At 36.7% G+C, this 23,894-nt stretch overlaps 2 protein-coding genes and 1 non-coding gene across 3 annotated transcripts; 1 reads left to right on the plus strand and 2 right to left on the minus strand.

Annotated features, from left to right (window-relative positions):
* Positions 1–429: 429 nt before the first annotated feature.
* LOC131946277 (uncharacterized) lies at positions 430–4,243 on the plus strand. Its single transcript, XM_059306968.1, has 3 exons — positions 430–845; positions 2,807–2,988; positions 3,858–4,243. Exons 1-3 carry the CDS (start codon positions 430–432, stop codon positions 4,241–4,243), a joined length of 984 nt encoding a protein of 327 aa, XP_059162951.1.
* Positions 4,244–13,869: 9,626 nt separating this feature from the next.
* LOC131946254 (ATP-dependent (S)-NAD(P)H-hydrate dehydratase-like) lies at positions 13,870–19,568 on the minus strand. The gene is made up of 10 exons (XM_059306959.1): positions 19,387–19,568; positions 16,508–16,655; positions 16,129–16,174; positions 15,898–15,986; positions 15,680–15,788; positions 15,493–15,543; positions 15,262–15,366; positions 14,946–15,066; positions 14,370–14,490; positions 13,870–14,167 (listed from the first exon to the last, which is right to left on the minus strand). Exons 1-10 carry the CDS (start codon positions 19,427–19,429, stop codon positions 14,005–14,007), a joined length of 996 nt encoding a protein of 331 aa, XP_059162942.1. The 5' UTR covers positions 19,430–19,568; the 3' UTR covers positions 13,870–14,004.
* Positions 19,569–23,375: 3,807 nt separating this feature from the next.
* On the minus strand, positions 23,376–23,448 carry Trnaf-gaa (transfer RNA phenylalanine (anticodon GAA)). Its single transcript has one exon. It is a non-coding gene; the product is annotated as a tRNA-Phe (tRNA).
* Between the last annotated feature and the right edge of the window lie 446 nt (positions 23,449–23,894).

The raw sequence follows: 23,894 nt of genomic DNA on the forward strand, positions 1-23,894 counted from the left end.
AAAAGGATAAATCCAGAAACAAATGAGGAGATAAATAAAAAAGTTAGTGCTATGAAGTACTATGCTTATCGACTGATGATTCGTGAAAATCAAGAGCATCACATTTTAAAATATTTTGGCAAGGAGAAGATGGGTATCATTTCAATATCTAAAAGATAAATCCAGAAACAAATGAGGAGATGAATAAAAAAGTTAGTGCTATGAAGTACTATGCTTATCGACTGATGATTCGTGAAAATCAAGAGAATCACATTTTAAAATGTCGGCAACTGTTCCATCAGTAGGGCCTACATTGTGGACATGTACGCTAAAATTGAGAGAGAACGACTTCTGTTTATTCGACTGAATTAAGCCAAACTGCGCTCAGAAGAATACATCCATCTGCGTGACGCAATTACTACCGATGCCAATCCCAATAATATTGGGAAAATGGTCATTTTGCCAGCTACATTCACAGGAAGCACTAGGCGCTTACACGAGTACGCGCAGGATGCGATGACCTATGTTCGCAACTACGGCCATCCCGATCTATTCATCACGTTTACGTGCCATCGCAAGTGGGATGAAATCAAAGAACTTCTTTTACCTGGACAGTCACCTGTGGATCGTCATGACATTATCGCACATGTCTTCAAACAAAAATTAAAATCTTTGATGGATTTCATCGTGAAGCATCATGTTTTTGGGGAGACACGCTGCTGGATATATTCAATTGAATGGCAGATAAGAGGCTTGCCTCATTCGCATATTTTGGTTTGGTTGTTTAACAAAATTACACCCGACAAAATTGACGAAATAATATCAGCAGAGATTCCCGATATCAACATCTCCGTGCATGAAGGATGGTAAAATGTGTTCGCCAGAACACATCTTCATTGCAATAGTGACAATTTTTATTCACCTATTCAGAAAAATACAGTGAGCATTGTTGTTATCTAACATTTTGTACCAAAACTATGCCTTCTGATAGAAAGTATTGGCCCTCTAAGCCTAAAAAACGCAAGTTTCATGAATAAACCCTTTATTTACGGAATTATGTTCTGAATGAGATTTTTACTTAAACAATGTGTTACTATATTGCTTTTTGCACATTCAAAGCATATGTCGAAGGAAATTTCGTTTCATACATTTTTAATGGCCCAAACAGATATTGGTACTTATAAGTACCGTCAGTAATCTAGGACATTTTTTATCAAAAAATTTTTTTTTACAAAACAGGAACAAACGATACTATTTATTAACTAATAACATGGCAATCATTATAACAATCACTTTTTGTAATTTTTACACATAAATACAGCACAAAAGTATATTTTGAGTACGATTTTTACTGGATTTTCCTATCGGAACACATCTTGGACCTCAAACACAGCAAAAGTAGTTGACATGTCATGCTCCCTCAATCTTGTCTGTGGTCTTTCTGGTGTAGCAACGGTTGCCGGAATGAATATGCTTTTGCTGGAAGCTTCCAACAACTAGTACAATGAGCCGCATAAACAAACAAAAGCCTAGTCATTCAGCACACAACTATTAGTAATACTAGTATAATTGTAGCCTACTAGAGTGTTATGACAAGTCTACACTACAGTGCAAAGTTCATAAATAGAAGTGAACTCAATGTGTTTAGGATAGCCGTAGTGGATTACTCTTTTCTGTTTACTGATTAAAATTTACCTTATAGATCTATACTATATGCAGAAGTATGGACTAAGCAGAAGTATGGACTATTACTAGTCTACAGGTATACATTATGTAATTGCTAGTTGTTGTAGGCAAGACAGTTTATTGCAGTAAATATAATTAACAAATTTAATCTTACAACTATAACTAGGCTTTGTTATACAAATGAAATATACTTAACCTTGTAAACGAGCCTGCAACTGATACCTTTATTCTTGTTATTTTTTTACTTCTAGAAATTAACATGTAATTACAATATTTCTTAGGTAAACCATATGCAAACCTTCTTATAAATGTGTAAATATCATTTTTTGAGTACATTTCGATAATTAATTATCAAGACAATATTTATGTTACTCCACCTAACAAATATGCCATTTTCTAAAAATCCTAAAAAAAATGACCGTGTGCCCTGACGGTACTTATAAGTCCACTTGTAAACATCGATCTAATACAAAGGCAATTTGATTAAAATTGTATAGCTAGAAGTTAAACGCGTTTGCATGACTATTGAAGGTGCCAATAAAAAATATTTGGGGTTGAAAACTTGAAAAATAAGGTAAAACAAAGGGAAATCAGGAACGTGTGTGAGAAATGTACAGAAAAATTGTGAACTACCGATATAGCAAGACATTGAACAAGCGCCACACCATTAATTAAAAAAAAACATTGATATCTCCGACTACCTGCGACTCAGGGGAGATTATACTATTAATTACATTAATAATTTGTAAAATTTGTATTAAATTAAAAATAATACAGGCACTTAATTAAAGTGGTACTTATAAGTACCGTCAGTAGATAAAGGGTTAAGTAGTACAAATGAATTTGATAAAGAAGAAGTAGAAGACTGTAAATATTAATGATTTAGAAATTCCAGAAGGAAATAGAATTGTAGATATAGCAATACTTAGTCGTATGATCTCATTGCATTTAGTTTGTTGCTATTGTCACTCCACCATAAAGCTGATTGAAAAGAAAGAAAAGTACTATCCAGCACATTGTTATTTAATTGTAGCAATAAGAACTTTAACAGTCAGCCTGCTTTAACCTCATCACCACAGATAGCTGTAGGCAACTCATTTGTAAATGTAAAAAACTGATGAACTGCATTTGCGATGTGAAGCATTGACGCAGATGGGGCAGAGCAAGAGACTTTCTGTGGTGTAATGGACTTGCCAAAACCTGTGGCTAAAAGTAGCTATATAATTATAAATAAAACAGTGCATGCAGCTTGTACCACTGTACAAAAGATTAGCGTGGAATCAGCTGCTGCATTGGAATATGAGCAGTCAAAGGAGATAGAAGGTGAGTGTGATGGCGTAGATGCAGGTGTAGGATAGACAATGTACGTAACGGAGACGATCGACGAAGCATGGGTTAGAATTAGATGGTAATTACGGGCGACATCATTGTGGGGGGTAGGTGTAGCAGACACGTATCTAGTTGGCCTGGGTGACCGTAATGGGGGTAGTTTATTAGCAGGGTTTGACATTTTAATCAGGTACTCCAGAACTGTGGCGACATGCAAATTAGGTTAGACCGGATGGACAAGACAAAAAAGTGAGGACGATGAGGGTTAGGAGACAGTAGAAGCTAGGCAGTCGGGGTTGAGACTTTATAGTGAGAGGACGTATACAAGTGTAGAGTTAGGAAACAGTGTAGTGACAATAGTGTAGGAAACATTGAACAGTAGGTGTAGACAAGAAGTATATATTGTGTTAAGCCTATTATATTCAAGCATCAGATGTGTAATAATTAAATGTTGTGAATCAAACTGATCTTCGAGTTGTCTTATTTAATGCACGGAATCAAGAGTATTCTCGTCCTCGTCCCAGTATTAAATATATGTTCGTATGTAAGAAGGAAATTAATAGAATAAGAAGAGAAGTCAATTCCCCCCACCACAGTGAGGAGATTTGGGAAATCAATGTTTCTTGTGATGGTACATGAATGACAGTATGCCACTCATACAAAATTGGCATGACAAATGGAAAGGTCCTTGATACACAAGTAAAGAGAAAAATATGCAAATCATGTGACTATTGGAAACAATAGGACCATAATACAGAAAAATATACAGAATGGGTAGCCAACCATGGTGCAGACTGCACATTAACGCTTGAGGGCTCAAGCGGATCCATTGAAGCAAGTGGTACATGCAATATGTTTGGAAGATCAGTTGAGCAGTACAAGATATACTGGCTTTGTTGGAGATGGGGATACTAACACATATAAGAAAGTATGTGACAGTAAACCTTATGGTGAGAAGTTGATTGAAAAACTGGAATGTGTTGGTCACGTGCAGAAGAGAGTTGGAACCAGACTCCGAAACCTAAAAAACAACACAAAAGAAATGTTGCCTGATGGAAAGAGGCTAGGTGGGAAGGGTAGACTGACTGATGCTTCTATTGATAAATTACAATCTTATTATGGGAATGCAATCAGAGAAAATAAGAATGATATTGTGAAGATGAGGGCAGCTGTCTGGGCAGTATTTTTCTATAAGGGCTCATCTGATGAGAAACATGTTCACAACTTTTGCAAAGACATCCCTGTATAGCCTGCGGGAAAGTATTTACAAGACTAGATAATTTAAGGAGACTCTACAATGGCAGTAACCTTAATTTAGACACAGATGTTATACCTGTAGATGACCTAAGGAGAGATGTGGTAGACATATATAGACATCACTGTATAGCATGCGGGAAAGTATTCACAAGACTAGATAATTTAAGGAGACGCTATAGGGTAGCACACAACAACCAAACAACACCAGCCGACACCTCATCAGTGACCGACAGACAAACCGGACAACCCACATTGGAGACTGACAAACAAACAGACCATACCTCTACCAACAATACACCTATTCCATTAAAGAGACAAAGGACGTATGACGACATAACAAACAACAAATGGGCAAAGACGCTTCACAATGACAGTAACCTTAATTTAGACACAGATGACCTAGCCTAAGGGGAGATGTGGTAGACTTATTTTTAGAGGACGTAAACAAAATAGACTTACTGAAATTGACACAATTTATAACCTAACCAGAGAACTACAAAACGTATACATTGACAATTTACATGCCATACACAGGCGACTACAGGCAAACAATTATCCACATTCATTATGTAACTAGTGTAGTTACTAAAGACGATAAGAACACAATACAGTCTGTCAACTAAAGACACGATCAAGGCCAAACTGGGCTGATGCAACTGATACAGGGGGTGTGGACTGATAACGAACACAAAGCCATTGCGTAGTTTGGGAAGCGATACGACAGAACTGCGTAGTTCATAGTCTGATGCAACGAATGGAAAGGATTACGAATACGAGGGGATATAATAAGACGGCGTATTTTGGAGAAGGCGCAGGACCGAGTTGAAGACTGAACTGTGTGGACGTGTTGTGATTTGTGAGAATAGGAACGATGGACACGTGCATTCTGATATGTGAGGACTAGTGAGGACAGTGGGGGTCAGTTGGTTCATTGTATTCTTGTGGAACATTGATGCATTGTTATGTGGAGCATTTCTATTGATTCATGTAATAAAGAGATCAATGTAAACCTGCACTTCCGAGTATCTGTATTGTGGTCGATGTTGTGTGCTGGTCAAAGATAGCACGAGTAAATACCTTCGGTAACATTTGGCACTACAAGTAAATAGACTCGGTAACATTTGGCGCTGTCGGCAGTGGAATTCAACTAGACCAACCGCTAGCGGCACCCATTGTCAACCTAGTTAATAACTGTGTTTCGTGTGTGAATTCGGACAATCAGGAACAGGGAAAAGTATTCTTACATAAACGGTAGGAAAGGTCTTTTTTTACTCAAAGAATTAAAATTAGAATGTCTAATCTGGACGAAAAGCCGACCCATATTGTGGTCCTGCCCAGAGAGTCCCACATCAACAAATTTTACGGGGACGGTGATCCAACCTTAACCAACAGGTTCAGTGAAGAGGTCAAAGCTGCCTGGGCCTCGAGATACATGTCACCAGAGGAAAGATTAAGGTTGTTGATGAGCAGTATAGGGGAGACGGTTAGGGCGGAGGTCAAATGCCACGATAAAGCCCTCCAAACAGATCCAGATAAGGTGCTAGATCTAATTGTGGAGACCTTTGGGGAGAGACGGTCGGGATCGCAACTGCTATCGGGGTTCGTAGGCTTAAAGCAGAGACTGGCGGAGAGTGTGATGGAATATTCACACCGAATGAACAGGGCCTTTGACGCTGTAAAAGGCAAAACACCCGACATTGATGTGCGCCTGCTGAGGGACCATTTCATCGAAGGGCTAGCAACCCCTATCTTAAGGAGAGATTTGAAGGAAGAGGTGTACAAAGACCCACAGTTGACCTTCCTTCAGGTCAGGAACTCAGCGATCCGCAGGTCCGAGTATGAGGACGAATCGAACTGCTCGGTAGACAAAGTCTCTGGGCCGGAACAGAAACAATCACCACCCACAGGGACCGGCACGATGGAAACCATGATGGCTCAACTGTTGGCTCACCTGGATAAGGTTGACCAACGGTTGGAGAGGTTAGAAAGCAGGTCAACAGCAGAGAATCAGGGCAAAAACTGGACAAAACATAGACAGGTTAGACAGCCGCGACCTGCCAATCCATCACTCCAGTGGACAGCTGACGGTCGACCAATCTGCCTGTCCTGCTCACAACCCGGACATATGGCACGGTACTGTCAGGGAAACGGTCGTCCTCTGTTAGGCAGGGCCAGGCTACAGAGGGGCGAGGTTATGGCCTAAGGAACAAAATGATTGGAGTCTGTCCCGAGATGATGATCACGATCGGGGACATCGCGGTCAAGGCAATTGTTGATACAGGCTCCCAGGTGACGACAATTACGGAACAATTTTACACCAAATGGATAAAAGGAAAAGACCATAGTTTAAGGTCTGACACATGCATGCGCCTAACGGCAGCTAATGGATTAACCATTCCATACTGTGGCTATTTTCTGGCAGATGTGGTGGTGGCGGGATACAGGTTGAAGCAGGTTGGGGTGTTCGTTACGAAACACAACCTAGAGACAAATGTGTCAAATATACCTTGCCTGTTGGGCATGAACATCCTTGGCCAGTTGCCAGAATTTCTTACAAAAGTTGTCGGATCGCCCACACCAGGTCGGGGATCCAAGTTGGCCAGGTTTGCTAAGACCAGAGGAAGGACATCAATCCCGGCAAACACGGTCAAGGCAATCACACTACAAATTGGGGATAGAAGCGTGAATGGTGATGTGATGATAGAACCATGTGGCGCCGCACTGAGGGCAGGCGTCATGTTACTGCGGACATACACATCTGCGGAAAATGGACTGGTCCTAGGGTTAGTGGCAAATGTATTGGATGAGGAAATTTTTGTACCGCCTAACACTCTGGTAGGAGTACCACAGAACATCGAGGTAAAAAAGTCGGCACAGTGCATCGAACTGATCAATACCAGCAGTAATGAAGTAACAATTAGGTCGGTCAATGTGACGGCCGAGGTGAAGAAAGAGGATGGCCGATCATATACATTCCCGGAAACTGAGGACCCAAAATTAAATGAATTGCTGAATCTAGATTTAGTATTGTAACTGAATAACTTTTCTTGCATCATTACGATGGAGGACTACGCCAAATACATTGAGTTGGCTGATTCGTTAGGATACACTGGGGCAGAGAAGGCAAATTGGGTAGAAAAGAAGATAGCTGATGCAATTGAAAGGGAGGACAGAGCTTTGGAGAGGGAATTAGCTAGGGCTAAAATAGAGGCTGATAGGGAACTAGATCTAGCTAAGGTAGAGGCTGAGAAGGAAAAAGTTAAAATGGAGGCTGAGAAGGAAAGAGTTAAAATGGAGGCTGAGATGGAAAAAGTTAAAAAGGAGGCCGAAGACAAAGAAAAACAAAGACAATTAGAAGATAGAGAAAAACAGAGACATTTAGAAAATAGAGAAAAACAGAGACAGCATGAGTTAGAATTAGAAAAAATTAAAAGTAACCAATCTCAAGACAGTAAGGTTAACAAAATGGACAATTGGAAGCCTAAATTCAGAACATTTAAACCACAGGAAGAAAGTGTGGAAACTTACTTAATACTCTTTGAACAGACATGTAGGAGTTTTAATTATTCATCTGCTGGGAAGGCACAGGCTTTATTGACTAATTTGACAAGAGAGACTATTGACATAATAGCAAGTATGACTGAGGCTGAAAAAGAAGACTATGACCTAGTAAAAGAAAGATTGATGAAACATTTTGGAAAGACAGAAGACTATTAGAGAAAGACCATAAGAGAAGCTAGAATTAACAACACTGGTGACATAAACCAGATCATTTTTGATATTCGCAAATGCATGAATACAAGGCTAGAATTGGCAGAAATAGATGTAAAGAAGCCTGAAGCAATTATTGAACTTAACCTGATAGATCATGTTTTAAATAATGCAAACTAATAAGGTTTACCTTAGTTACAATTTTCCTTAATGGCGATACTTATTAGATAAGTGAATCTTTGCATTTTGCCATGTATTTTAAGTATATCATTGTTTTAATTTGGTAAGTGTACTGTGACCTACTTAGGTCTGGTAAATTTTATTTTTACATTTGTTACTATACCATATATGGTCTGTGGTGTAATCACTGGTTTTTTCCACTGTCTTAAGAAAGTCTTAGACTCAGTATTTTTCCATTATGAGACGATTGGTTGATTCGGACCAGGTGATACCTCAACCAATAGCCTTATGATTTGAAGGTGACCTTCCATGTTGCCCAAGTCGATAAATAGACCGCGCACACCTTTATCTAGGCAGTTACTTGACCAGACATCTTTGAGAGATAATAAGCCCTGTGTGTCGCCGTGTAGTACTAAGTAGTTTAAGCAGCATATTCTTATATTACTTGTGGTTAAGTAATTCTTTATGCTTATAGCAGCGTTGTGTAAACTGTGGTGATTTTTCTGAAGTGTTAAAAGCTGTGATAGTGTATCATATTATTTTTCCCCACAAATTGTAAGTTGGGTTTTGTTCATTCTGTAAATCTATTTTATCCTGTATAAATCTAGTGTTCTGCCACGACTTTGTACACTCATTAAAAGTTATATGCAGATTAAATGTATTGTTGGCATCAGTAGTTTCTCTAGTGTTTCCCCTAGACATCAAGTACGAGTCCTAGTGAACTGCTGTGTTAGCTTTCTTTTATTTAGGCTTGTCGCCATCTGTGTATAATCATTTAAACGAACCCGGGAGCGTTCGCCAACTATCTGGCTGATAGATTGGTGTTCGTTACAGTACATATAAAATAATTTAGGATGTTCATTAGCAAGTTTCTTTTTCAATATGATTTTCATTTAACTGTTACATGTATAATGAGGATTTTATAGTGAATGTGATGTATATAAGAAAAAATTAATGAATTAATTTTTTAAAGGGTAGAAAGGGCATATGTAACAGTGAAATGTTAATGGAATGTATGTTGGGTGTGTGTGTGTTGAAAGGCGATATTGGATCAGGGAGACAGGGTGACTGTGCCCATGCGCGAGAGGAAGGAACGAGGAGAGAAGGCGAGGAAGAAGATGGCGTAGTCTGATAATGAACACAATGCCTGTATGAACCAAAATAAAATATGAAAAACAACGGGAACAAGGCTTGACTTGTGGTTTTTGTGTGTGTATTATATAAGGTAGGGAAAAGGCCTGTGACAAATATACTGAAGCTAATAGGAATAAATCTGTTAAAAATGATAAGGTAAAGGTAGGTCACAAGGATTTGGCTGATTCCTTTCCCATAGAAGCAGACTCAGTAGAGGTTGAATGTAAACAAGAGTTTGACACACCTACTAGATCTAGATCAGAACAAAAAATACAAGATGTCTATTCAGTGATGTTTGACTCTAGTGCAGAGGAGGAGACAGAAGAGAAATTAAATTGTACAAATGAATGTAAAAATATAGAAGTAGAAGATTGTGTAGTACTAGATATTGATGATTTAGAAATTCCAGAAGGAAATAGAATTGTAGATATAGCAATACTTAGTGCAATGATCTCATCACATTTGATTTGTCGCTATTGCCAATCAACTGTAAGGCTGATTGAAAAAGAACGTAAGGGAGTAGCCAGCACATTGCTATTTAATTGTAGCAATAAGAACTGTAACAGTCAGCCTGCTTTCTCCTCATTACCACAGATAGCTGTAGGCAACTCTATTGTAAATGCAGTAAGCCGACGAACTGCATTTGCCATGCGAAGCATTGGCGCAGACAGGGCAGAGCTAGAGATTTTCTGCTGTGTAATGGACTTGCCAAAACCAGTGGCTGAGAGTAGCTATGTAACCATAAAGAAAACCTTGCATGCAGCCTGTACATATGTACAAAAGATTAGTATGCAGTCAGCTGCTGCACTGGAATATGGTCAGTCAGAGGAGATAGAAGATGAGGAGGTTAGAGATATTAATGTTTCGTGTGATGGGACTTGGATGACATTAGGCCACTCATCCAAAATAGGTGTAGTGACAGCTATTGGCATGACCAATGGAAAGGTCCTTGATACACAAGAGTAAAATATGCAAATCATGTGACTTTTGGAAACAACAGGACCATAGTACAGACAAATATACACAATGGGAAGCCAACCATGGTGCAGACTGCACATTGACGCATGAGGGTTCTAGCGGATCCATGGAAGCGAGTGGTACATGCAATATGTTTGGAAGATCAGTTGAGCAGTACAAATTTAGATATACAGGTTTTATTGGAGATGGGGATACTAACACATATAAGAATGTATGTGACAGTAAACCTTATGGTGAGAAGTTGATTGAAAAACTGGAATGTGTCGGTCACGTGCAGAAGAGAGTTGGAACCAGACTCCGAAACCTAAAAAAGAACACAAAAGAAGTGTTGCCTGATGGAAAGAGGCTAGGTGGGAAGGGTAGACTGACTGATGCCTCTATTGATAAATTACAATCTTATTATGGGAAGATTAACTGATGCCTCTATTGATAAATTACAATCTTATTATGGGAAGATTAACTGATGCCTCTATTGATAAATTGCAATCTTATTATGGAAATGCAATCAGAGAAAATAAGAATGATATTGTGAAGATGAGGGCAGCTGTTTGGGCAGTATTTTTCTATAAGGTATCATCTGTGAGAAACATGTACACAACTTTTGTAACCCTGTTTGGTGTCCTTATTTGAAGGCTATCATAGAAGGCAAAGAATACAAGCATACATCTCATCATTACCTCCTTACTGCAGTCATGGAAACCAATAGACTTGTCTGGAAAGATCTTGCAAAGACAGAACTGCTAACAAAATGTCTCGGTGGATATACTCAAAACCAGAACGAGTCCCTAAATAATATGATCTGGAAGCAGTGTCCCAAGAAAAAAAATCATGGTATGAAAACTGTGGAGACTGCTGTAGCAGTGGCTGTAGCCATCTTTAATGATGGTTGCACTAGTCTGATGGCCATGCTTAGGATGATGGTCATACACCCAGGACAATTATGTCGGACATATTGCAAAAACGCCGATATTGTACGTGTTAAAAATGCTCAGAGACAAACACTTTTAGCTTCCAAAGCTCTCCGCCAGGCCAGAAGGCGCAGCAGACTAGTTGCTGATGAAAAAGCAGCTGAAAGAGAAGGCCATCCATTCCTAGCTGGAGGGCATTGAATATTTTCAGGCAAGAAAAGTGTAATTTTTTTCTATACAAAAGTTTGCGAAAAACGACAAGTTTGCAAATCGTCTTCCAGTTATTTTCCACAATTATTACTCAATTGTCTTGAAATTTTGCACACTCACTCCCATATGCAGGTCTTAACTAAGTGTTATACTTTTTTAGATATATGTGTTCATGTTCTGCCGTTAACTCAAAATTTTAGCCTATTTTTTATTCAATACCCTGGGCAAACCATTTTGATTAGTAATATTAGAGTGGTTCAAACTATAGCCATACATACTTTTTAAATGTATGTAAAGTATTATAGCTGTGTATTTGATATTTGGGCTTAGATTAGTCCTACAGTTTGTGTCATTTTTTTATTTCCAGAAGTACTCATTTTTGTCAAAAATATTTTTCAAGGCTTTACTCATTAGATATACTGACTATTCCACATTATCTTTTGTAAGAACATGTTAGCTATGACCTTGTCAGATTTAGTAAGGACACCACGTTCTGGCCGTATGTGCCACCTTAAGGAGTGTTGAAGGGCAGGGGTGGGCTACGTGGGTAGCTCTTTATTTTTAATATGTAGCGCAAACGGAAAGCGTCTAGAAAATTAAAAACAAATGAATTGATTAAGGAGCGATTTTATTATTCCCATATTGGTTTTATAAAATGTATGTTTTTTTCAACTTCAAACCATTTGAAATTCATTTCACTGATGGCAGATAGAACATGGAAACTGAAAACTACTTCATTACCTTATTTCTTTAAAAAGATAAGTATTACTGATAATGATAAAGATGGCAGATGCTATCATTTAGTGCTTAAACAACAATCATTAGGCGAAGGGAAAGTTGATTAAGGTTAGATCAGTTAACAGGTATGGAAGAGGATGAGGGAGGGATGAATTTTGTACTTCTTAAAGTACATTATATCAAGAAATTTCCATAAATTCAACACCACCTACTGTTTCTTACGCAAACGATATTGGCAATTTTATAAAAGGAGTTACAACAGATAATATACTTTTGTATTTGTTAGAAAACATCTGACATCCTAATGAACTTTTTAAATTTCCAGCAAGTGGACAAAGAAATTTAAAGTTTCAATATTTGTGGCTATTTAGGTGGAACTGGTTGGCTTACTCCAAATGATAGCGCATTTTGCAAATATTGTGTTGCGTTTAGTTTGAATTAGGTGGTGTAGGTAGTCAGCCTTTGGGGTAAGCTTTCAAAAATTCAATTTTCAAACTGGAAAAAGGCAAGAGACAAGTTTAATGAGCACCAGCAATGTGAATATCATAAAAGAGCAATTCCCAAAATCAGGAAAAAAATATTGGAAATTTTCAGTTGGAGAATCCTGATGAAAATGGCAGAAATTTTTAGCTCTTTTTAGCTCAATACAGAGCAATGGGCGGAGACGTACCATTTAAACATCATCTAGAAAATTCTTCAAAAAATGCAAGATACTTAAGTCCCACAATTCAGAATGAAGTGATAAATGTGTGCAACAAATTAATTGTTCAAAAGATTGTTGTGAAAATTACTTCAGGCAAATTATTTTGGTATGGAGCAATTTTCGTTACTATGATAACGACAAAGAAAATAAGGGAAGGTTTCCTACAGTTTATAGGTGTAACTGATCTAAAAGATAAAGGACTTTCAAATGTTTTAATGGACACGCTAGAAAATGTACACATAGACTGTAATTTTTTTTGTACAACTTCAAAAAGCAACTGTTGATGCATTGGAATATGTCAACCTTGCACGATAAAGCTTCTTCAACAGTAGTTCAACTTTTAGGAGCAATTAGGAGTCTTGAGTTTCAAGTTTCTCTTAGAGTTATCTCTTGTGCACAGACCAGATATAATAGTCTTAGGTTCTGGTTATATTCTATAACGCAGTACTAAGTTGGCACCCCTGTTTGATTTATTTTTAATTTGAATACAGAAACTAAGTAAGAAAAACATTTTCAGAACAACCATTATCTAAAGGTGAGGCAAGAGAATAAAATAGACATCTCTTCTCAAAGCATAGCCATCAGCAACTGTTGGTTCTCATAACACAATTAACTTTTTCAATGAATTCAACCAAGAAAAAAGAATGTTTAGTCAAACCGTTTGGTGCAGTTGCCTCTGAAAGAACAGAATATCAACAAAGTATGCCTGAACTAGTACCAGTAAGTCTGTTTCAACATCCATAAAATTGCATATTGTTATACAAACAGCAGAGGATGATTAGATAACCAAAACATGGATGTGTGATAATCAAGCAAAAAATACTTCTGACTATTTAGATATTTTTGTTCTGTTGGTGTACATGTGATAGAAAGTCAATCTTGAATAGTGTTAACATACAACATACAAATGTCTTCTTTTGAGATTTGGAGATTTGAATGCCATGTTTTTTAATTGTGGTCTGTATTTTTTTGTATACCAATACTGTCTTTTAGGGTCCTCAGAAGATAATAAACTTCTGCCATTTATATATCTAATAACCAATTGACATCGACATGTACTAAAAATTATAAAATGTCTAATATATCATTTATAAGAAATTGTCATTGAACACATTTTGCCTGATTATGTTTGCAGCGTACCATACATCTTCAATTATATCAAATTTAATAAACTAAATAACCAACCAGATATCATGAAAACAAAGACTCAAATGATGTGTGTATCACAGAAATCATGTCTGAAGTTGTCATAGATCTGCCATGCTCCATGAAAGCCCTTCTGTTACATTCACGTGTTAGAACGCATGCAGCATAAGCGGCGCACATTCCATAGCAGTCTGATTTCATTACACCACTGAAAAAATAAGTGCCAAATATCTTCACTTGAATTAGCCATATCAAGCTGAATGAAGAAAAATTGTTTCAAAATATATTTCAAAACAAAAAGAGGTGATTTATTATTACACTTCTAAAAGAAATGTCTTGCGTTTTAATTATAAATGCAAGTTCAACTGTTACTAGTTTAGTCATGAATATAAAACATTATTCAGACCCACCTTTTATTTATTATATCACATGACTGTCTAGCCCAACATAAAAATATGCCCAGCGAGCCTGACAATAAATCTCCCTGGCCACCACATCGCCTTGGACTTCCTGTTTCTGAGCACGCTATCACTGTCAATATTAAAGGTGTTCACACTTTTAATAACAGAAGTTTACTTAAGTTTAAGCAGTAAATAAGTAATACTAATTTATACTTATCAAAACAAGATTATAAAGATGATTAGACTTAATAAAACATATTTAAAAAGTGTAAGCAAAGTAAAGTTTTCTTTTCAAATCTGGCAGTCCATGGAGCAAGTGAAGTAGAGTTCACATATTTCTGTGACCTTGGCATATGAAGGGATAGTGTGGTTAGAACTATGCCCAGCTGCCTTTACTATCTTTAACGCAAGTTAGGTACCCATCAGAGCTATGTGGACTCAGTGACATTCTACTGCCTAGAGCCCGATTCAAACTTGAGACTTTCGGGTTAGTGGTCTAGCGCTCTACCGCTAGGTCATCATTAAGTGTTGCAAAATTTAATTGTTGAGATAATTTACATTTAAAGAAAATTAAATTGGTACTACCATGTTCTCCATTGGTAATGATGTCTTCATGTCCCTTATGGATGATAGTTACATTGCCTAGTCTTTTAGAGAGTTCAGTGGTCATTTCCATTGGCTTATTTGGGTCAGGGTCACAGTGAAGCTAAATATAATATTAAGAGTTAATATTTATGAGTTGATATTTTTAAAAATATTTTAATTATCTACATAAAACTAAAGATTCTGTATTTTTATTTTTAAAATATTTTTTATAAAACCTTTTTTACAACCACGTAAAAATAATCAAACCCTATAAATTAAAGCATAAATTGTTAAACAAAAATGTTAATCTACTTACAACTCTTTTATAAAGGCGTTCAAACTCTGCAACATTAGGTGTCAAAACCGCACCAGTGTACCCATCAATTACAGAAGGATCTTGAGTCACCAAGAAAATGCCATCCTAGTAATAGAAATTTACATCCATATTAAAAATGACATCTTACAAACATTTATTTTTTTTATATGAATTTCTTACTCTAAAATAAAATGCAAATTATTCTCATTATTTTAAATGAAACATACTTACTGCATCAATCACTATAGGTATTTTCTGTTCTTTAGCTTTTTGTATAACCCCCTAATCAAAAAGAAGTGCTTGTTATTTGGAAGCGAAAGGATTTAATTTTTGCAAACATCAGTTAAGTAAAAACCTTTTCCAAGGTAGCTTTTAGCTTGTTGTTTGTAACATAAATGAGAAGCAATGTGCGACTTACCGATGCTGCAGTTAGTATATTCTCATCTCTACCAAGCCCTGGTCCAACCACAAGAGAATGAAATCTTGGGAGCCACTCCGAAATTTTTGACACAGCATTTAACTGGTCCCTGTTATGAAAATAAAGGAATCTTTGTTCTCTAAGCCTCTATGACCTATGTTAGTGTATGGTATTCTATTTCAGTATTGTAATTATGAATAAACTGCCAACTAACTTACAATAATGGATGGACAATTAATTCAGGGCTGTAGCTTTTTATCACTGTTGCAGCATCAGACACACAAAATACATGTGACAGGTCTGCTCCCTGATGATCCAAAATATAATGAGAATTATTGAACTTGATTCAGTATAAAATATTAAATTTAGCTATGGATTGGAATTTAAGAAAAAAAAAATTAGCTTAGGGGAAATCAAGGAGATCAAATATATAATTAAAAACAACTTACAACTTTTAGTGCAGTAATTGCTGCAAAGTATGGGGCACCAGTGTATCTGTAAAGGACAGTTAATTTTTTTAAGTTCAATACCAGAAATTTTGTCCAGCATGCCTGGTTACAGACTTTAAAGTATTCATCCACATCATGCAGCTCTACATTCATATTAGGTCTATATAGACATCCTGCTTTATCAGTAAGATTTGAGATAGCATAAATTGTAAGCACACTGAGAAGCATAGTGTAGGCTACATGTTATGGTTAAGTTTTAAAATAATTTGCTGGAATATTTTCATAACTATTGCCAAAAACCTTAAATATAAAGGAAATATAGCCAGATCTATCAGTAATAGTTTACATCCTGAATGAATAGTAAATGTAAACAACTCACTCCTTACAGCCACCAACAACAGCTACTCTGCCTGCTTGTCCTTTATGCATACTGTAATCAAGTGGTGGTACAACAGATTTGACCACTTTCATAACATCATCATGACTGAGTTTGGCCATTGAGTGAATTGATTTGTAACCAAAATACCCTGTATAACAAAGACAATAGAACAGTTAATTAGGCCTAAAGGTTACTTTTGTATATTTTAATTTTAAAATATCACTTTATGATATTGATAACTGCGTGATTTAAAAAATGGCATTTTGAGAAAAAAAAAGCAGTCAATTAAACTACATAAAGCATGAGTAGCAACCCCCAGGCCTGGATCTGCAGGATAACTAGCTGTGTAGTTAAATTCTAGTTTGTTTAGTTAGAGAATTACATGAACTACAGGCCTAATTTTTTGTCAATTTAACCTAGATCTAGACTCAAGAGGATGTCTTTATTATTATTAGACCTAATTAGTAATTATCTGACTAAAACTCTACTGAGGCTACTTTTTAAATTTTAAAGCACACACATCAAATTTCAGAACCGGTAGTGAGTAGTGTTCAGAACTTAAGACACTATGCTTATTTTTAATTTAGTAGCCCCTCTAGAAGTTTGTATAGTTTTAAATTTTAATGGAAACTCATTTTTATCTGGCAATATGATTATTTTTACATTACTTAAACTCTAAGCCTATATTTTCTAGTGACAATTTCACAATTTGCAACACAATGAATGAAACAAGGTAATGTAGACCTGCCTGACTAGAATTAAGTTACTCAGTGGATCATCACTGAGTAACAAAATATAATATACATAGGCTGCGGCTATTAGAAGTTCACTTCAAATAGCCATCAGAAGGATATTGAAATTGATAATCTAACCAATCAGAGCTACACATTTTTCTGTGATCCTTAAATTCCTCTACTTATGCAATATGTACTGTTATATTATATAGAAGTAATTTTTTGTAGATCTAACCTTAATACTAACCCTGAACCCTAACCATAATCCTAAACCTACCCTAATGCCTAACCCTAAACCCCAAACACTAAAGTAAAACAAAAAAAAAAGCAAAATAAAATCCCAGAGCCAATAAGGAATGGAAACCACGCCATGAAAACAAACCATCCAATGCGCTACCACCTCTGCCACCCCAACGGAAATAAAAATGTAGAAATGTTGTACATGCAAGATAAGTCCATTGCCAATTTACGTAGCTATTTAGACCTATTAATGATATTTAATTTGAGCCCATTGCACAGCTATTTAGGTTATTGCGTTTTGCCAGCCAGATAGCACTGGGGGAAAAAGCTTTTAGTTTTTCCTAGCGGTCACTTCATAAAAAAATATGCACACATGCACAGGACAATAAATTTATTTTAAAACTAAATAGGCTATGGTAATCTATCGTTTTAGGTAAGTAAAATCGACCGAGACTAGCAATGTGAAAAAAGGTGACTCATTAGATTTTAGTAATTATTTAGCATTTTTAGGAGGATTTATGTTTTGAAAGTTGCAAAAATGTTTCATTAATGTACCTGTTTTTAAACAATTGTATTAAAACTTGTTAGCGATGTTTTCATCAGACGCAATCAAGCTCATTTATTTTAGTAGCCATCTTGTTTAAGCTTTTTTTTTTGTAAAATTATAGTTAGAGATTCAGGGGAACCACTCTAACTTACAGATGGCAGCTGTTAATATAGCAAATCATGCTAGCATTAACTGCTGTCTAAAGTTAATTTCTGGCCTATATTGATATATTTATTATTTATTTAGCAATTGATTTTGGTTTATTGTTCAGTTATTTAGGCCTATAATATTAGAAATAAATATATCACAATGTGACAACAGGCCTATACTTCTTAATAAAGCCTTAACAATGAGGCAACTTTTTCACACACTACTAGCCTCGGCCGATTTTACGCACCTTAATTAAACGATAGGCCCTAAGCCAATAGTAAATTTGGTCAGCTAAAAAATTGCGACGGAACTATGAATATCCTTCTGAGACACTGAGAGCTATTTGTCTTGACTTTAGTTAACTTACTTAATACTTATTACTACAAAGAGACACTATCACTATCTAATATCTAGCTATACTAATTACTATTCTATACCTTGTCTGTAGTGCTAGGCTATAGATAGACTAGGCCTATGTAAAAATAATAGTATAATAGGGCCTGCTATATAGATATTATTAGTATAGAGTACTATACTATAGAGCCTACATAAAAGAACATATATTTATATAGACGGTAATCTATCGTTTTGGGTACGTAAAATCGCCCGCAGCTATTAATGTACGAAAACGTTACCTCATTGTCAAGGCTGTAATAGAAGTATATTGTGATATGTTTGTGTCAAATATTATAGATAAATGAATAATTAACCTAAATCAATGGCTAAATATATCAATAAAGGCCAGAATAAGTTTATAAAAATAAAACTTTAACGAGATGGCTGCTATAGTAAATGAGCATGGTTGCATCTGTTGGGAAACATCGCTGGGGTTCATTTATTACTGAAAAGTTTTAATTCAATTGTTTAAAAACAGGTAGGCCTACTACATAAATGAAACAAGGAAACATTTTTGTATTTTTCAAAACATAAATCCTCCTCAAAATGTGAAATAATTATTAAAAGGTAAGGAGTCACCTGTTTTTCACATTACTAGTCGCGGGCGATTTTACGTAGGCCTACCTAAAACGATAGATTACCATTACTGATAGATCTAGGCCTATACTATAATAGAATAGACTCTTATCATCTTATGTTATGTCTTATAAATTTAATAAATTATATATTAAATTAGCCTACATTACAATTAACTTTAACAATACTCAATCAATACTCAATACACAATTCAATAACGTGTAGAATCTACATACATTTTGATATGGTAGATCTAGCGACAAGAGACGGTATTTTCATTATGATCCTTAGGCCTATTGAATTTAATACTTTAACTTTAATACAATTTAAATTGAATTTATTGTTGACATCTTCTCATCTGTCAGTGTGTGTGTGGTCATCTGACTGATCTGACTTATAACACAATAAATAGATGTAGATCTAGAATCTAGATCCTACATAGATCTAGTCTAGATTCTAGATCTTATTAAATAGTTGAATGTCACATAATAGACACAATAGTGAGGGGTGAAAGTAAAATTTGAATGTTGTTGCGTCATGTGCCTCTAGGCTACTCTAGGGCAGGGGTAAAAAAAAGTAAAACAATCTCACCCGACGCTAAAAGCGGAAAAGAACTCTTATTTGTTGAAAACGCCAATATTGGTCGAGGTCTAGAAGAGAACGGTGCACAGTCATGGCCAAAACGTCAAAATAAATCGGCCCTCGACAAAAGAACTCAGTCAAAATAGCCCCGACAAAAAGACCCCGACATATTGCCTCCCCCCCCCCCCGTCAATTAGCTCCCGTCATATTGAATCACGACATATTGGCTCCAAAATCTAAACTTATTTATTAATAATAATAATAACTCGTATGGCCACTTTTGGCATAGGGGTCTGTCCATAAATAACGTCACACTCTAAGGGGGGAGGGGGGGGGGGGTCCGTAATTTTGTGACGGTGTGTGATGAGGGGGGTCAGATGATGCGACGTCACACTTTCGCATAATATAAAAGCAATGTTAGAAAACGAATTGTATACGTTATTTCGCGTTTTAGAATACTGTTTTAATAAATTGCAATAGGAATTGATTAAGATACTCTATAATATGTTGACAGAGTTCAGACAAGATTTTGGAAAAAATATCGATGTTTTAAGAAAAATTCACCTGCGATTTTGAGAGGGGTTGTAGACTGAGGTGTGACGTCATTTTAGGGGGGGGGGGGTCTGGCTTTTTGTGACGGAGGGAAGGGGGAGGCAAAAATCGTCCAAAAAAGCGTGACGTCATTTATGGATGACCCCATAGACTATTTTTAAATCAAACCCAACAACAACACGCAGTTTCTACCTCCAATAACCTTTTTTAAATGCCTGGATTAAAAAAAAACAAGTTAATAAAAAGTCTTGTGACAATTTAAGCGCAATTTCCTTAATTATTTTTTTGTGACCGAACGAAAGGATATTTTTGAAAACTTTCTTCGGCAATATTGTTCTAAATTATGGCAGGAATCGATTGGTAAATGTTTCAAGTCGCTAAGTGGTCTGGTTGCCGAGATATGGAGCAAAAACTGCATTTGTTCGAGGTTTTTGGCTTTTCCAGGAAATCCAGGAAGGAATTCCGGGAATTTTTTTTGCCCACAATCATCCTCGGAACTTGCTTAACATATTTGCTTTTGGAACTAGTCCTCGATATTGCTTCGTTTAGGAGGATATACGACTTAAAGCTGCGGACTAAAGCTGCGGACACACATCCATCCAGAAATGACGAGTAATAATAATCGCAATTCCTGTAAGGAAATTGCGCTAAAAAACCTATTGCGACATATACAAAATCGAGGTATTAACAGTAAGTGCACTACTTTTAAAATTGTTATGTTTTACAAAAGCGAACACAGAAGTTTAAATGTATAATATGCATGATGTTCGCAGGATAAACTGCGTTTTGTTTTGATAATCTATTGAATACTGAAGATAAATGTACGGCGTGCCCGTGGGCCACATTAAAAGAGGCCGTTTCACCGGGAGACTTATAGTGTAATGTTTTTCTTCTATAGTTTCTTGCTCTAAGTCACATAAGATTTAAAACTGAAGAATAAGTCGTCTTCTGTAAATCTTTATATGCGAACAGTACAGTATCTTTCTTGACCAGGAATTGCCTGTGTAGCGCGCATCTAAGAAGACTATAGCGCCAACACGTGTTCTGCATACATTAGAGACTACGGCCGTCGTTTCTCCATCCCCTCTAAGGCTAATCCGGCTTACCCCATCCCAGAGCGTCTCGGTGACACCTTGCTCTCGGCGCGAATTCTAGCGCTTACCTGTGAACATTTCCCCTGGTTTTGTGCTAACCTACCCCAAATAACTCTATATAACAATAAACCGCAATCTCCTAAAATTCTAATAAACTTATCATAGAAACTACAGGCAATTCCCGTTACAATGCTATAAATCAATAAGTGGTTCATAAACAATAATCCATACAGACCATATCATTACGTCATTACGTACACCTAATTAAATTGGATTACCATAATATTGGCGGTCCAAACTAACACTAAGATATTATAATCAGAGGCGTAGCGGTGGGGAGGGGGGTGCGGACCGCACCGGGTGACACCATTTAGGGGGGTGACACCAAGGCTAAAAATAGCAAAATATATAGAGAAAAATGATAATTCCACTTGATGAAGTGATTAATTCGAGTGTTAAATAGTGTTTAAGAGGTGCAAATCGAAAGTTTGAGGGGGGAGGTGCAAATCGAAAGTTGGGGGGGGGGGGGCAAATCAAAAGTTTGAGGAGGGGTGCAACTCGAAAATTGAAAGTTTGTCCCCGGGAAGGGTCGCTACGCCTCTGGGGGGTGACACCATTAAGTGCCGCACAGGGTGAATCCTACCTCGCTACGCCAGATTCTAATTAAAGATCTAGCTTAACCTAATAATTTTCATGCTATATTAACAAGCATCTAATAAGATACGAATTTTTCATCTTGCCCTGCTTAAGCACAATTGACTCATTCCTAACAAATTCACTAGTCTCTACGAAAACCTTATTGTCTGCGGATCCCTTTTGTCGGGAGCCCTTTAGTTTCGAGCCTTTTTGTTGGGAGCCAAATTGTCGGGAGTCTATTTGATAAGAACCCATATAACGGGGTCCATTTGTCGCTGTCCCTTATGACGGGGTCGACGTGAAAGGGCTCTTTTTGATGGGCCCGTTTTGTCACTGGCCGTTTTGATGCCGCACGTACGCACGCATTATTTGTAGTAGCATGGACGGATATCATGTCATTTAGATCTAGGTGTACAGCCAAAGCCCCAAGTGCGCGATTGACAGACTCTCGTTAATAATATAACAAAGCTCATGTTGTTGCGAGCTTTGATAACCAAAGAGCAAAAGAAGTGGCTTAGGAGTCATCCATAAATGACGTCACGCTTTTTTTGACGATTTTTATCTCCCCTACTCCCCTCCGTCACACGTCGTCACAAAAAGCCAGACCCACCCCCCCCCCCTAAAATGACGTCACACCTCAGCCTACAACCCCCCATCACAATTGCAGTTGAATTTGTTTTTAAACATCGACATTTTCCCCCAAATCTTGTCTGAACTCTGTATTTTAATCAATTCCTATTTCAATTTATTAAAAAGTTTTCTAAAACGCAAGACGCAAAATAACGTCTAAAATTCGTTTTCTAACATTGCTTTTTTATAATGCACCATCTGAACCACCCCACTCCCCCTCATCACACACCGTCACAAAATTACGGACCCCCCCCCTCCCCCCTACGAGTGTGACGTCATTTATGGACGGCCCCTTACCAGCTGTTGCATGATGATGACAATTTAAACGGGGCAGGTCAGATACAATGACATAATTTTCTCCCATTTTAGCAAATTAATTAGAGATGTTTGAATAACATCGACTTGCTATATTAGGCTTATGTGCTCTGCATCCATTATATTGCGGGGGTAGGCTCTGGAAAAAAACAGAACTTCTTAACTAATAAGGTTTTTTTTTTTTTTGCTTTTTTTTTAAAATTTCCTAACTCTTCTTAACATAATTATGGTTGTAGTGAATTAAGCCTTAATAATTTTAACGGTTTTTGACCATATCAATTGCTCTGAAAATAAGAAAATAAAACTAAATATTTGCTTTCTTTTATAAAAGCATGGGTCACTAAAATGTGTAGATTTCATGAGCTAAAAAATGCTTTTATTTTAGAGGGTAGAGTTTGATTAAGAAAAAAAGTGTCTGCCGAAACCCGGGATCGAACCAGGGACCTTTAGATCTTCAGTCTAACGCTCTCCCAACTGAGCTATTTCGGCTACGATATGTGGGTTAAAATATATTTTGTCGTCATAAAGCAATAAAATAAATACAAAAGCCCATTTAGACTAGTGTGGGGCATCTAGAATCTAGATTCAATATAGATCTAGATCTATTAAAAAACCTGTATTTTATTTTACTTAGGGCTAGTCTAGCTTTAGTTAGTTAAGCTTGTTAGAATCTAGCTAGAATCTAGAAGTCAAGTAACTAAGTTGAATCAGAATCACTGAGTAGCAGTAGCTGCTAGGCCTAGGCCTAACTTACGGTTTTAATTAACTAAATCAGTTACCTGCAACTTAAAATTACTATTAGATCTAGATTATTATTAAGGTTTTTTAATGCACACATGCTATTAAATAGGCCTAACGGTATAGTTTAAATATCACATATACATTAACAAATTATTTATTGATTTGTTAAGCCGTTACTTAATGTTTTTAATAAT

The sequence above is a fragment of the Physella acuta genome, unplaced genomic scaffold, assembly GCF_028476545.2.
Source record: "Physella acuta isolate Inbredline_101_S28 unplaced genomic scaffold, ASM2847654v3 ptg000549l, whole genome shotgun sequence".
NCBI classification, from domain to species: Eukaryota; Metazoa; Mollusca; class Gastropoda; family Physidae; genus Physella; species Physella acuta.